At 38.3% G+C, this 16,027-nt stretch overlaps 1 protein-coding gene across 2 annotated transcripts in view; it reads right to left on the reverse strand.

Moving 5' to 3' along the window:
- The window catches only part of EMILIN2 (elastin microfibril interfacer 2), a 54,181-nt gene that overhangs the window by 14,467 nt on the left and 23,687 nt on the right, over positions 1–16,027 (reverse strand). For both annotated transcript variants that reach the window (XM_054984627.1, XM_054984626.1), the window contains exon 4: positions 12,424–14,298. In XM_054984627.1, coding sequence (XP_054840602.1) covers positions 12,424–14,298 — 1,875 coding nt within the window. The remainder of the gene's footprint in view (positions 1–12,423; positions 14,299–16,027) is intronic.

Here is a 16,027-nt window from a genome sequence, read left to right on the forward strand (position 1 = left end):
TAACGGTGCAAAAGAAAGCTTCTTTGAGGATTTAAGGAAGCATTTAGACGATCTTGCATACGACCAGATAATTCTTGCTGGAGACTTCAATGGAGTGACAGACTTGGAACTAGACAAAAAGACTACAACGGCACAAAAGAAAAGAGGACTATTACCAAAGCTTTTTTTTGAGTTGATTCAACAAGAGACTCTTGAAGATGTATGGAGGAGAGAATATCCTAAAAGCAGACAGTTTACTTTTTATTCTGCAAGGCATTCTACATTATCAAGAATTGATATGATCTGGGCCTCAAAAGACTTAGCATTATGGACTAAGGAGGTAGAAATAATGCCTATGGTAGGCTCAGATCACAACCCAATTATGTGGAAATTTGGAAAAAAGAGAAAAAGGAAAGCATGGAGAATAAATGAGGACTTGTTACAGGAAAGAGAGAATATGGAAATACTGAGAAGAGAGACAAAGTTTTTTATACAATACAACGTGAATAAAGAAGTACCAACCAATAAAGTTTGGGATGCTTACAAGGCGGTTGTAAGGGGCATACTAATGGACTTAAATGGTAGAGCAAGAAAGAAGAAAGAGGAGAAAAGACAAGAGATTGAGGAGAAAATAAAAGCCAAAGAAATACAGCTAAAAAAGAGACCAGGGAAAAAGAAGGTATACCAGGAAATTAAAATACTTCAAGAACAGCTAACAGCAATGAGCAATAAAGAATTGGAGTGGAATCTCAAAAGACTGAACCAAAAAGCGTTTGAGGGTGCTAATAAACCTGGGAAGTACCTGGCATGGCAATTGAAGAAGAAAAGGGAAAAGAAGATAATAAATAAAATTTGCGAAGATAACAAAACGTATTTGGAGCAGGCTACCATTAGTAGAGCCTTTTATAAATTTTACGCTAAGCTGTATAATAAAAAAGAAGTAAACAAAGAATCAATAGCGTCATATTTGGAGAAAACCAAACTTCCAGAAATCTCGGAAGCTTGGAGAAATAAGTTGAATAGTGAAGTAACTGACGAGGAAATAAGTAAGGCAATACAATCTGCAAATCTAGGAAAGGCGCCAGGGCCAGATGGACTTACGGCTAAATTCTATAAGACAATGGCTAATGAACTGGCACCATTCCTAAAAGAGGTGATGAATGGGGTTTTAAGGGATCAAAGGATTCCAGAAACTTGGAGTGAAGCGAATATATCATTGATCCCAAACGAGGGCCAAGACCTGACTAATGTGAAAAATTATAGACCTATATCGCTACTCAACAATGACTATAAAATTTTTGCGAAGATATTGGCGGAGAGATTGAAGGGGTGGCTCTCGGAAGTCATAGAGGAGGAACAAGCAGGCTTTTTGCCAGACAGACAAATAAGAGACAACTTAAGGACAGTGATCAATGCTATTGAATATTATGACAAGCGTTGTGACAAAGAGGTTGGTTTCTTCTTTGTTGACGCTGAAAAAGCGTTTGACAATTTAAACTGGGACTTTATGTTTGCCACTATGGAAAAGCTACAATTGGGAGAAAGATTCATCAGAGCAATTAAGGAAATTTATAGAGACCAGACTGCAGCAATTGTGGTGAATGATGAATTGACCAAGAAATTGACGATAAGTAAAGGAACAAGACAAGGTTGCCCGTTATCTCCATTGTTGTTCATTTTAGTATTGGAGATTCTGATGATACAAATACGTCAAGATGATGAAATTCGTGGAATAAAAATAAAGGACTATTCATATAAGGTCAGAGCATTTGCGGATGACATAATGTTAATTGTAGAGGACCCATTGGAGAACATGCCAAGAGTGATAGATAAGATCAAGGAGTTTGGAGACTTGGCAGGTTTCTTCATTAACAAAAAGAAGTCAAAGATATTATGCAAAAATATGACTAAGCAGAAACAACAATTGTTAATGGAAACAACGGATTGTGAAGTAACAAGTAAAGTGAAATATTTGGGAGTCGAATTAACTGCAAAGAACATAGATCTATTCAAAAACAATTATGGAAAACTATGGACTCAGATAGAGAGAGACTTGATTAAATGGAATAGATTGAATTTGTCATGGTTGGGCAGGATTGCAGCAGTTAAGATGAATGTGTTACCAAGAGTAATGTTTTTGCTACAGACAATACCAATCATCAGAGACTCCAAACAATTTGAAAAATGGCAGAGGAAAATATCAGATTTTGTTTGGGCAGGCAAGAAGCCTCGAGTGAAAGTGAAAGTTTTACAAGATGCAAAGGAAAGAGGCGGAATGCAACTGCCCAATCTGAGACTTTATCATGATGCAATCTGCCTAGTTTGGTTGAAAGAATGGATGACATTAAAGAACAAGAAACTACTAGAACTATCACCTAACTACGATTGGTTCCAGTATAGACAGATCAGAGACTTATATAATTCGGACTCTGTAAAGGGAGGTATACGAATAGAGAATTCGGAACTAGAGCAGACCCTTCTTAAAGAAGATAAGAAAAGAATATCCAAGGTATACCAAGTACTGTTGAAGTGGTATACTGAGGATGAGATAGTTAAAACACAAATGGTGAAATGGGCTATAAACTTTAATAAAGAAATAACAATGGAGGCATGGGAATACTTGTGGAAAACTACAATGAAGACAACGACATGTATTAATATCAAAGAGAACATTTATAAAATGATCTATCGTTGGTACATGACACCAAAGAAGATTGCGCTAGGGAATTTGAATACTTCTAATAAATGCTGGAAATGTAAGAAGCACGAGGGCTCCCTCTATCATATGTGGTGGTCGTGTGAGGTAGCCAGGCAGTACTGGGGGGAAATAATAAAGAGAAATGAGTGAAATTTTACAATTTCAAATTAATAAGAACCCAGAACTCCTGCTACTGAACTTGGGAATGGAGGGAATTCCAGCCCAACACAGGACGTTGATATTTTATATGACAGCAGCAGCTAGACTTTTGTATGCGCAAAAATGGAAAGTACAAGAAGTGCCAACTATTGAAGATTGGACTTACAAATTGCTGTATATGGCTGAAATGGACAAGATGACAAGAAAATTGAGAGATCTGGACTCAGGGCAGTTCAACACAGACTGGGAGAAGCTGAAACAATACCTGGAGAAGAAATGGGAGGTGGGAGGAAAACTGTGGCAGTTTGAGAACTACTGAAGTATTGAAGTAGAGGGGGGAGACTTTACCGGGGGGAGAAGAGATAAATATGAATTAATAAGCAGTCAGATTAATAGATTGACATATATATAGATATATATAGGTTAACAAACAGAACATAGAGAAAATAATTAATTATAAGGACTAAATATAAGGAGCGATTAACTAACAATATTTTCTTTTTTTTTCTGACAAGTTTTGTACCAAACTGAATGTCTGAAGATATAGATGGGTCAAATTGATTGACTACGTGAGGAGAGATATATAGAACTATTATAAAAAGATAGAATGAGTAATATATATAGAGAATAAGTCAAATTGTTTGATATAAACGAATGTATGATCTATATGGTTTATGATATATAGAAATACCTGAAATTGAAAAATTGGGATAAATTGTTTATCTAAGATGGAAACAAAGGCTTACAGTTTGGGCATATAATGTTAAAAATAGTTAAGGATGTACTGCTTAGAATAATGGAGAATATATATTTGTTTTAGATAGAGGAAGCTAATAAAAGTAAGGGAAAGGGGACAAAGGGTTGGAAAGCTGTTGGAAGTCAACAAAAAGGGGGGGGGGGAAAGGGAGGGGGTTAGAGATGAAAAAATTGGGGAAAATTGAATGTAAATGTGGAAATAATGGATTCTAACCCAATAAAAATTTTTCAAAAAAAAAAAAAAGAACTTCATATAGGTTAAGTGGAGCACACTGCTAAACTGAATACTTTTGAGTTAATTCAGTTAAAAATGACAAAAAGTTATTTATTCCTTATTATTGGCTGCAGATTATTTTTTTAAAAAAATGAAATGTGTCCTATTCTAAATACAGATGTGATGAAGAGTCAGATTACTTCTCCTGGAGCCCAAAGAATTAGTTTAGATATGCATTGAGCAAAGCAAGATCACAAAGAGTTTAAAAGCTGCATATCCAGTGATATCTGTAAACATCCCTTTTACCAGCCAAGTACAAAACGTGAGTACTACTAATAGTATACTGCACAGAAATCAGTGCTTTTCACCGAAATATCTGGAAACTGACAAGGATGGGGCTTCCTTATCACAGCAAGAGCAGTGATTTCAACGTGTATGTACCACTCACAACTGATGTAAAATGATGTACATTTTATGGTTGGGTATCTGCCCCCAAAAACAAAAGATTAAGTTTTGCTTTCTTCATTGTAGGAACACAGTGCCTTCTCAGATGAATTGGTGTGCTCTTTATACGAAAGTGAGTAGAAAGGCAAGAGGGCTTAGAAAGCTGAAAAATGGATTGATGGGCCAGGAAGCTCAGTAGGCTGAATTATTGCTTTAACTTAAATAGTTATGGATTAATTTTATATAATAGCTTGCAGGTCTTAAAAGCTTTAATTTTTTCATGCCTTTTAACTGGTACATGATCTAGCTTTCTTCAGCTCTGGCCAATAAAATTAATTTATATATCTCCATAATTTTGAATTTTTTACTATATAGAGAAACATTAAAAATACAAGGAGTTATGATCTGCATCAGTCTACGTAAGTGCAATGAACGAGTCAGCTTGTGATCTATAACCTTTGGTGTAGCTCACCAAACAGGTGGAAGATATACAGAACCGAATTCCTCTTTCGAATAGGCTGCAAACAATGCAAGCAACAGGGAAAGCCAGGAAGACTGCACATATCCACATGCTAATACTTAGCAGTTACGGCTGTTTAGGGGTTTTTTTTTCCAACTATGATACAGAATTGAGTAATATCACAAAATGTTGCTCTGAAAATAATAGAAAATAGAGAATAACAATAAAGAAGGCACCACTTGGATAAACCAGGTGTTAATGATACAGACAGCAAGGGAAAAATTCATCCTTGGAATGACTCCACTGTTGACTGAATGAACTGCTAAGGTATTTAAAGAACAGTCTGCTTTTAGCTGTATGTTGGATAGGTTGTAAAGCAGAAGAGTCCTGCAAAGCAACTGGAAAGGCAAATTGTACTTAGATCATTGTTGCACTTGAAAATAGAACGTCCCTAGGGTATGATCTTTTTTTCAGCAGAGTTTCATAGTGCTTTGTGAATTACTGCCAGCTTCAATAATGAAATGACAGCAGACTACATACCAATTTTTCTGTTTGTGGGTCAAATACTAGGCTTCAAGTTGAGTCCACCTCCAGATTTAAAGCTCCTGTTGGTGCCCCAAGTGCAAATAAAGAAAAAGAAAAAAAAGAACGCACTTTCAAACATCTTACTTAACCACAAAGTTGTGGGACTTGAGGCAAAGGCATGCTGTAGCTTTTGTCCATGAATAAACTACTTCAGAATATGTCACTATGGTTCCATTATTTACAATTGTGGATACAGAGGGCTCAACCTATTGTTAACATCACCTGGGCTGAGGTGATGGTCCTGAGCCCTGCTCCTACAACTCTAACTCCAGTCCTTTTGAACCTAGGTCCTCCCTCTCCTCCCCCTTTCCAAATGAGTGTCTGTTTCATTCTCCTCCAGTCCTTCCCATCTTCAGCCTTTTCATCTCTCTCTCCATCAGGCTGCCTTTTAAACATTTGGGTTTCTCTTTCTCCCACCAAGCACCTCTCAGCTGTCCTTCTGTCCAGTCGGAGCCCTCCAGTGGCTCCCCTAGCTATGTTGGGGGCGTCTCACTGCTGAGTAATGGCCTTCCTCTGCCAAGGTGAAGTAAGCACCCAGAACGGCTTGCCTACATAGCAGTCAGTCTGCTGATTGGCAGACTGATGGCTATGGGCTCAGGCACAGCCATTCTTCCTCAGCTTGCAGTTTGAGCACCTCAGTGTTTCCTCCTAGTCCCCCAGTAAAGATGGGGCTGCTGCCTGGTGTGTGGCTCAGTCACACAAACCTGCAATAAAATACAAATGTGCATCAACCCAATTTTTTTTCCAGGCTTGCACATGAATCATATCTGCCCCCCTCCCATTCATGTAAGCTTAGAATCCTGGTTAGTGGGGAGAAACCTCGCTCCAGATAAACCACACACCTGCCTTTGTATGCCATGGGTAACTGGAGTTTAATCTGTGATTCTCTGTATGACTTGCAAAGGGAAAGAACATGTGTAACCTTGAGATGACAAACAGGTACACATACATTTTTATTTCGCTGTGATTAAGCCAGATGTCCGAACGCAGTGAAAATGAAATTCAAAGTTGTTGGCTTTTTTGGTTATTGTTTGCTTGTTTTAATGTAGCAACAAGCATAGCAGTCTGATTTCCTCTATGGAAAGAATAAAACAATGCCAGAGGATAAAACTAAGAGCTACTGAGTCATTGATTCCATTTACATATTAATATAGAAGTGAAATGGTTGTTGGCTCTGGCGACTGAATTGCTGCTCTTGAAATTATTAAACTAAAAACTAGTAACTATAAATTCATAGCATCTGCCATGACCTCCAACAGAATATTCTTCAATATGCACTGGAAACAATTTTAGGTACGTATGCCCCAATACATCTTTGTACCACTCTACCGGTATCTTTTAAGATCTCTAGCTAGTTTTAGAAAAGCTCAGCATTATTACTTTTTCCTTCTAATTAAACATTTTGTTTCATTATGATTGTTAATGATTTTAATAGTTTTTGCATCTTTATTCATATAAGGAACAATGCCACCAAATTTAGGGTATGACCCAAAGAATAGTTGCCTTAGAAAACAGACCAGTTTTAACGGTCCTATATGTACTAAACTTGCTCAATAATCCTTCTCTAATCAAACACTTCAGCCAAGTCCCAAGAGATTAAACAGAATTGTGGAAGGAAGTCTAGAATCAGGGTCTCTGAAGTTCTGTGGATTCTAATTGCAAAGAAAATGCTGAGATACCTCAATGGCTTTCTTATTCTTCTCTACCTTATTTGAAGGGCCAATTACTACAGAATCATACAAGTAATTTTTGTACAGATGAATCTGATGCTTTTCTGGCAATGGAGGAATCATAATCTATATGAAGTCGTTCCTTCCATCCTTTTTTTTTTTACCATTTTCACAAAAAACCTTCCATGCTGCTTATAGCCAAAAACAGGTAGAAAGAACTAGGAACCAGTAGCGTTTGTTGTACTATGGCTTCCTGCAGTTTATTACCCCCCTAGTATTTCACTTTCAGAAAAGGCTGAATTGCATTTTTGGGTTGAGAACCACTGGAGTAACATACAGACAGAACAAGGAGTTTGGTTCCAGTCTAATTGTGTAATCCTAGTTTTACTGCATTGCTCATTGGTTGTTTTGTGCTGTCTGACTGCACTGCTTCATCCTGTAATGCACGCTGAGTATCAGCAGCAAAGGCAGATTATAAATAAACAAACAGAGGTATTCAATAGGAGCAGACTGTAATTCTACTGCTTCTGGATCATGCCCATAGTGTGCCAGACCCTCTTTTTCTTTCTCTGGCCAAGCATGTATCCCTTTACCTTAAATGGAAATGTTGAATAAGTAGCATCCTAATAAGGGTTTGGATCACGATTTATAAAGTCTACGCAAAAATATTCATTAACCTGCTGACATACAATTGAATTGAGTCATTTAACTTTCCTTGGCTCCATACTGTTTTAAAGTAACAACTGAAGCCAAAGTTGGAAAATTCTTGGCTGCAAACTTTCACACCTTTGCCCTTTTAAAATGTTTAACTGTCACATGTTATTTAACAGTGTTTGTTTGATACTTCTTATATAATGCTTAGCTATACCACAGCCAAAAAATTATATAAATAAAAGCCTATTATGGCTGGAATCTTGCAAAGTGAAATGACATCATTTATGTGATACAATATGTTGGCAAACATTTGCTTAAACCTATGTATTATTCTGAGAAATTTAACTAAGGCCTAATATAAGTCAAATGTGGAGTTATAAATTCAAAGAGAGCAGGTCACATACACCAGGTCAATGGGTAAATTGGCAACATTAAGGTAGTTGTCAATATTCCCATATAAGGAAATATACCAGACCCAAGGGTAAATCAGCAACATTGGGGAAACTGTTCAATCTCCTATATAAGGTGACAGTTGTATTGTAACTTTTCTACTGGCTCCCTGTTCCCGCTCTTTTTGTTGCAAAAAGATATAAAAATTTATGTGATTTGCTCTGTGCTCCTGTAGCAGGAGACAACCTGTGCACATTAAATAAAGCTTTTTGGTTTCAAGGAACACAGTGATTGTTTCTAGTTTCAGTCCACATGGACAGCCCAGCTTGCCTCAAAGAACGGATTCTCAGAACAGTATGAGGCTAAAACTTACAAAAGATAACATTAACAGTTGCCAGTTCAAAATGCCAAAAACTACACAGGACAATGCAATCACACAATGAACACTTAAGTCTTACTGATATTCAAACATGCAACATGTTTCATAGTTCAAACTGATCCTAAAAGATGGACAAACGAGGACAAGATTATGTCAAAGCATGCCTTTTTTTGAGGGGTAATGCTCCGGAACGGCATTCTGGCAGCTCTAGAATCTGCCCATGTGATTCCTTCCTCCTTCAGCCCCGCGGGCTGTGCAGCATAGCTATTTTGAGTTCATTGTGCTTTCTTGAGTGAGTAAGAGAGAGAACACAAGCAGATGCTGATCAGGCCCAGTGCGGGCTCTGCAAAGGAGGCTTAGCTGCTTTGAGTTCATTCTGCTTTTTCCCCTTTCCTCTGTGAGTGTGTGTGTGTAAGAGAGGGGGGGCTGGCACGGGCTCTGCAGAGGAGGCTTAGCTGCTTTGAATTCCTTCTGCTTTTTCCATTCCTCTGTGAGTGAGAGAGAGTGCAAGCAGAGCTGCTGGGGCCAGCTCTGCAGAGGAAGCTAAGCTGCTTTGAGTTCATTCTGCTTTCTTTTCAGGGAAGGTGGGGCTGTGTGTGTGTGTGTTGCTTTGAGTTCATTCTGCCTTCATTTCATTCAGGGGTTTCTGTGTATGTGTGTGCTGCTTTGAGTTCATTCTGTTTTATTTTCAGGGAAGGTGGGGCTGTGTATGTGTGTTGCTTTGAGTTCATTCTGCCTTCATTTCATTCAGGGGTTTCTGTGTATGTGTGTGCTGCTTTGAGTTCATTCTGTTTTATTTTCATGGGAGTAGGTGGGGCTGTGTGTGTGTGTGTGTGTGTGTGTTGCTTTCATTCTTTTGTTGACTGAAGTTGACATTGTTGTGGTTCCCACTTTTGAATGCAGATTGGTTCTGTGTTAGTTAAATACATCAGTTATGGTTATTTGTATTAGTTAAAATATCAGTTCATCAATATATTAATCAGCATATAGATGTTCTTATGTCTTGATAGCTGTAACTCAAATGGTTCTTCCCACCCTCAGCTGATTAACATCACTGAAATTGCAGTGGACATATGAGTGTTAAGGAAGTTTTTATGAATATTTTTGTCTGGGACATTGCAATATTTATGAGCATTTCACAATGTCACAACAGCTTAGCCATTGGTAAGGTAGAGTTGGCAGGCAACAACAAAAAAGCCATTTTAAACTAAGTATAAATCTAATGCAGCTAAAGTTGAGTATCTTTGAATTGCTTCAGTAAAGCAAAACCCTCCCTAAAAATTTGAAAATTCAATATTCATTAGATTAGGAATTTCAGACTGTGTGGAATTTTGAGAAAAACTTTGGAATTTTTTCTACGCTGGCAGAGGGAATATGTTATAATTTAGATTTGTGAGATGGGTTTTAGATTTTTAGAGGCCCCCTCCTTCTTGCATATTTTAAAATATGATTCTAAAGAAATGAAATGTTTGGGAAAGGGAATGGAAGATTTCACTTTTTGTAGGGGATACAGAAAGGGGAAAAAACCCTCTCTCATAATAGTGTAATTTTCCAGTTTTACTAACATTTATCTTGTAATGCATTGTTCTGGGTTCCGGGAAGCGGTGTCACTTCTGGGAGTGATGTCACTTCCGGGAGTGACATCATGTCCAGAAGTGACATCATCACGCATTTCCGGGAGCGTGCGCGCGCTTTGCACATGCACATGTGATAGAGTTCCACCGCCTCTTTTCCCAGAAAAAGCCCTGTGTCAAAGTGAAACAAAATGTTACGAGATGTCCCCAAATCACCCCATCAAAAGTTATCTGTTTCCAGATCATAGCAAAATGCCAAAAAACCTTTTTTCAGACTGCAGTCATTTCATCTGAAAGGTTACTTCCTATGCACATTTACTTCAGAAGAATTTTTGTGCAGCTTTATTCCCATGTAGGATCAGCTGTAATCATGTATTTTTTTAATGTGAAGCTATATATGTAGATTGCAAATTTCTGAGCATATATGGCACCTATCTGGTCGCACAAAATGAGTAGCAATTCCTTTCTCTCCCCAGGCAAGTACCCTCATCAAACATGCTACAATATTTCTCTGAGACAGAAAGACTGCCTTAGTGGTACATCAGCTGTTACCTGAATATTTCATTCAAATTTGGCTGAGAATGCAAATGTGTTTTTTGTTAAAATACATTTCTTATTGAAACCAACGGAAAACAAAAATGAATGAATGTAATCATAAAATGAAGCAAAAAGGAATGTGCTTTTTAAAAACCTTAAAAACGCATACCCAACATACCTGCATCCAGTATAAAAGCAAGAAACAAAATTTACTTGGGAAATAATACCACATACTGGATGTGGTATTAGCTCTGTCCTGCTTGTTTTGCATTAAACTTCATGCTCTTTGCACCTCTAAATGAAAGGGCAAATCTCACCATCACTGATCCTAACTGGTACAAGACTATGAGAAAATTAGGAATTCTGGATTCACAGTGACCCACAGACCCACAATGAGGTGACTACAATCTGCCTTTTCCAGTACTGTGGAAAGAACCAGCTTAGATTTGTGTCTATTGCTAGTTGCATAAAACACAGGACAACATGTCAGCTGGTGTACAAAAAAACCAATGTCAATATGGAGAATCTAAATAAAATTAGATTCATTCTTCAAAAGTATTCAATGAAAAACACTTCCAACTATAAACATGTAAATTACAGTGACAGTTAACATATAGTGTTATTTATAACAAACTTCAAAGAGTAAATTCATGCAACATTTGGCTCAACCTGGAGAGCATTCATATTTTTTTTTCAAATAAAACAAACTTTAAACAGAGAACAGTAATAAGGAAAAGAAGTGGGAGACCTGCATGGACTTGCAGGGAGAATGTCATTTCCCCCTCCATCACTATTTCCTCTTTCCCCTCCTTGAAAGCTCCCAAAGCGTCTTCTATTCCTTTCCTCCTTCCCACCCACCAGCCAAGCTATCTTTATCTGTTCCTGTCTTAGCTCCCTCTCCTTCTGTCCATCTGGCAGCTTCTACCCAGGAAAACTATGGTCCAGTTGTTAAGTGTTTATGGTCAGGCCAGACCCATTTGTACAGAGAGGAACCTACAAAAACTTGAGGAGGGAACCTCATTTTCGCCTGTGTTCCCTTTCCCATACTATTTCCTCTTTCCCTTCTCCTGGCTGCCCCCATCGTCACCTTTCCCTGCTTCCTTCACTCCCTCCCACCCACTAATATTAACTGCCTATTATCTGTCCCCCATTTTCAGCTATATAAATGTAGTAAATAAATAAGAAATATTCCACCTTTCTCCACAATGTAGAATTTCCAAAGCAGGAAAAAGAATGGGAAATAAGTGATTTCCGAAGTGGCAAGCCACTTTGGAAACTGCTTATTGCCCTGCTTCGGTACGCTCCTTGAAGATTTGGAGCACACCCAAACTTCCCGCTCCACCGCTTATTTCACCCGATGAGAGGGGAAAGAGGGGGTTTCCTCCTCCCATCCAGTGAAATAAGCAGCAGTGGGCCTTCCCGTGCTTTAGCTGGCTGGCAAGGGGGAATCCCCCTGCCAGTCAGCTGAAGTTTAAAGAACCCTTTCTGTGCCGCTTGCAAGCGGCAGGGAAAGGGCCGTTCCTGTGCTTCAGCTGGCCTGTGAGGAGGGATCCTCCTCTGCCAGTCAGCTGGAGCCAGCCACAGGGGTTTGAAAGTGCCCTGAAGCTTCCCTAAGTGACCCAAATCACTTCAGGAAGCTTTGATTTGGCATTTCCAAATCAGGGCCAGCATACTGGGCCCAATTTAGAAATCCTGAATCTTTACAAATTGGATCTGATTTGGGTATTTATCCCGAATCAGAAACCTGAATCGCACATCCCTAGATTTAAGTATCCACAGATGTGGCCATGCTGAGAATTAGATATACTGAGGAAATTGACAATATTAAAGTTTTCTCTCTTGTCCATTAAAGAGCACTACTGAAATGCTGTATCTTTTAAATAAAAGTTGAACATATAGAAAGATGCAGGACAGGTTAACTTACGAGTAACAGATTGGGTTTTCATAAGATTCTCAACATCAACGGTGAATTTGTGGAACTGGTTATGGAACTGCTGCACAGAATTGTTGAGGCCCAAAATGTCCTTAGAATGAGCTGTCATTGTTTTGTTTATCTGATTTACACAGTTCCAAAGACTGGATACGTGTTTGTTTAGTCCTTCCTTTATTTTCTGAAGGCTGCCAGACATGCTGTCCAGTTTGCTACAAGCTTTTTCAACATGTGACATTCTACCTTCCAAATATGGTACATTGGGAAATTTTTCTTTACATTTGTTTGGGTCATTTAACTGCTCCAGCTTCTCTTTCAATTCATTACAGCAACTGTTTGGGTGAGTGGTTCGATTGTTAACTATTTTCTGAATTTCATTTATCTTCCTGAACACACCAACCTGCGTCTTTTCACATGTAGAATTGATACCTACAAGTTGCTCTTTGCACCTGCTCAAGCCACCTTGGAGGACTTTTATATCTTTATCAACAGCATTTATACCATAGCGAACTATTCGTAAGTCTTTCTGAAGTTTCTGAATGTCACGCTGGTTGCTTTTAATTAAATTAAAGTTCTCATTTAAAGAACCATTTAAATAATTTATAAGAGCAGAATTCTCTCCTGTTTTTAAAAGCAACAGATCATATTTGCTGTTACAACTTTCTATCTCTTTCTGCAGTCCTTCCAAATTCTGTGGAATGAGAGAATGGCATTTTTGCCCACAAATGTTTTCAATGTCTTGTAGCTTACTCTTCATGAAATTAATCTCAGATGCAAGCTGCTCATTTCCAGATCTTGAGTCACTATGCAAGACAGATTTTGGAGTAGCATCTCTCTTATCTGGATTTGTGACATTAGCAATATCTAGAATAGTGGTTCTCTGGTGATTTCCCAATGCTTGAAGTTTTTGGTCAAATAAGTTTCTTACATTATTTACTTCAGTAGCTATAGTACCACGAAGAGTTTCCTCAATGTAAAAGCAGTGTTCCTCAGCATTCCTCTCTGTAACATTGATCCTTGCTTCCAGTTCCTCCCATTTTGCATCAAAATTGCCTTCTAAATCTGGAGTGGAAGTACGCCTTATTTCATTATCTATTCTGATGTTTAAAATCCTGCTCGCTTCTGCAGTTCTGTCAATCTTCTCTTCCAACTGTTTTACCTGATGCCCAAAGTCATCCATTTTGGCAGTGCTGCAGCAAAAAGACTGGTTTGATGGTACTTTGATAAAAGCCTGAATAGTTTTTATCTCTTTCCTCAGAGCATTTTCTTTTTCCCCAATAAGCTCTCTTATTCCCAAGCAGTTGGCTTCAAGACCATCACAATGTTGCTGAATATCCATCAATTTGTATTCACATGAATTTTTCAGATCCGCCATTTTCTTTTCAAACCCTTCCAACATTTCCTGTCTCAGGGCTTCAAACTTAGCATCAATGTATGCCTGATATACCTGGCCACTAGGCATCATTATGGTTGGGCCTTGGGCTGCTTCCTGGAGTTCTTTTAATTGCCCTTCATAGCCATTCACCTTCCTATTTAGTTCTTCCAGCTTGTCATTTTTGGCCTTCAAGTCATCTTTTACTTCAGCTATTTCTGATTGTACATTTTCTGCTCCAGATTCAAGAAAAAAATCTTTCTGGTCTCTTTCTCCCTCAACATCACTGTCAGCCCCTGGATGATCATGAAGATTGTTCAACCATGAGACACGCATTTGACTTGCATCTTCTTGTACAGTAAGTTTTAGATTTTCATTAACCCCTGTTAAGGAGGACTGAAGCTCAAACACTGTCTGTGTAAGGCGGAACAATTCATCCTCAAGATCCTGGATTCTTTTATCCTGTAATTGGTGTTGCTGTAATTCCAGCTTAGAGTCTATGGAAATGGGGAAAAATGAAGAAACAGAAATTTTATTCTTTCTTCAAACCGCTTTGATAAGAAACAGAGAAGAAAGTGGCTTTCTATTACAACATATTTTCAGCTTGATGCATATTAATACCAGGTAGCACTGGGTTGTGGAAAAGCTCACCGAAAGAGTTGGCTGAGCAGATCATTCTCTACCTTCCTCTTTCCCCATCAGCTTGCTGCTTGTCCTGAAAATCTTCTACAAGGGTTGGGGAATCCTTGTGAACAAAATGTACCATAGTGCAGTGGTATATTTTATTCAAGAGTGTTCCTCAACCCTTCAACTTGGTAAGAAGCTAAAGGATCATTTGTTCTATTACCAAATGTGTCATGAGCATTGAAGATCGTAGTGATCTAAGCACTGCCCAACTTTTGATACCTATACATATACACAACTTCATGTGAGCAATGCAGACATACATACATACAAGACAGAACCTTTATTGGCCTAACCGCAACAGTGTCAAAAACAAGTGGAGCCTAATTGTTAAACATTCTAAACATACTTCTCCTCTTGTATACATGGTAAAGGAAGTTTGCCACCATTTCAGTGCAATGCAGACATATTATGTACATACCAATGAGTGTTTGCATGTAGATAATGACATACATGGTATATGCTACAGTTCTGTATTATAATTATTCACACAATGAAGGCTCTTGACATTCTGTGTTGTAAAGATTTATTTGTGCATAGTATATGGGTAATAAATCACTCTCTTTAATCTTCCATTGATTCTCTGTTATCAATAATTCCCCTAGCCTTTTTAAATTCAAAAGAGGTTTATAGGTTTATGGTTAATTGATTTTATGATGTGCTTTTATACTGTTTTGCTTTTAACTGTTAGCCACCTTGATGGTTCTGATTGGGCAGAAAGGCAGGATGTATTTTTTTAAAAATATTGATGATAATGATGATAATAAAGTTTCATTGGCCTACCTAAGATGCAGATAGATTTATTAACCCTGGGTCTTGACTAAGATGTAGATAGATTTATTGCCCCTGGAGAGGCAGACTTTTTTTTGGAAGGCTGGAGCAGGAATGGCACTGTTAGTTCCCAGCCACATAAGAGGTCGAGTTGGTGCCACAGGCGCTAAATCATAACAATTCTCAAGGACAAAGCATTAGGGGGGCTAGCACTGGCATTCCATCTCATTAATGTATGGCATTATGGGAGTGATTATTTCTTCCCCTACCTGTGAAGGCAGGCTACTGCAAAGCATGTCATCACAGGTTAGGCCCTTTTTGGTTTAGCTACTAGGACACACTGCTGGCAACTGACCTTAAAAAGTTGTGTCTTAATCTAACTTTTGTCCTTCTTAGAATCACTTCTGCCTGAAGTATCAAACTCTTGCTTCTAAATGCTATGCCACAGTTGGAGTCATGTAACTAACGCCCATCTTGCTTTTGTTTTCTGGACCACTGAGCCTAAAGCTCCCATTGGATTTTGAGACCTGCTTGAAAGGTAACATCTGAAATAGGGTTTCAAGTGTGTGTTAGCTTAGCTATCTAGACTGACTGTTATTTCGCTTCTGCTGATTGCACAATTTTATCCCTTTTATTTTTTTGTATTTTGCACTTCCTTTAATAAACCTTATTAATTATACTTGAGCAGAGCTACAGTGTTGTTACAGCCTCAATCTGAATCCAATCCTTCGGCCAATTTGCCATAAGTTACCCAAGTAATTGTTCAGAAAA

The sequence above is a fragment of the Eublepharis macularius genome, chromosome 7, assembly GCF_028583425.1.
Source record: "Eublepharis macularius isolate TG4126 chromosome 7, MPM_Emac_v1.0, whole genome shotgun sequence".
Lineage (NCBI taxonomy): Eukaryota > Metazoa > Chordata > Lepidosauria > Squamata > Eublepharidae > Eublepharis > Eublepharis macularius.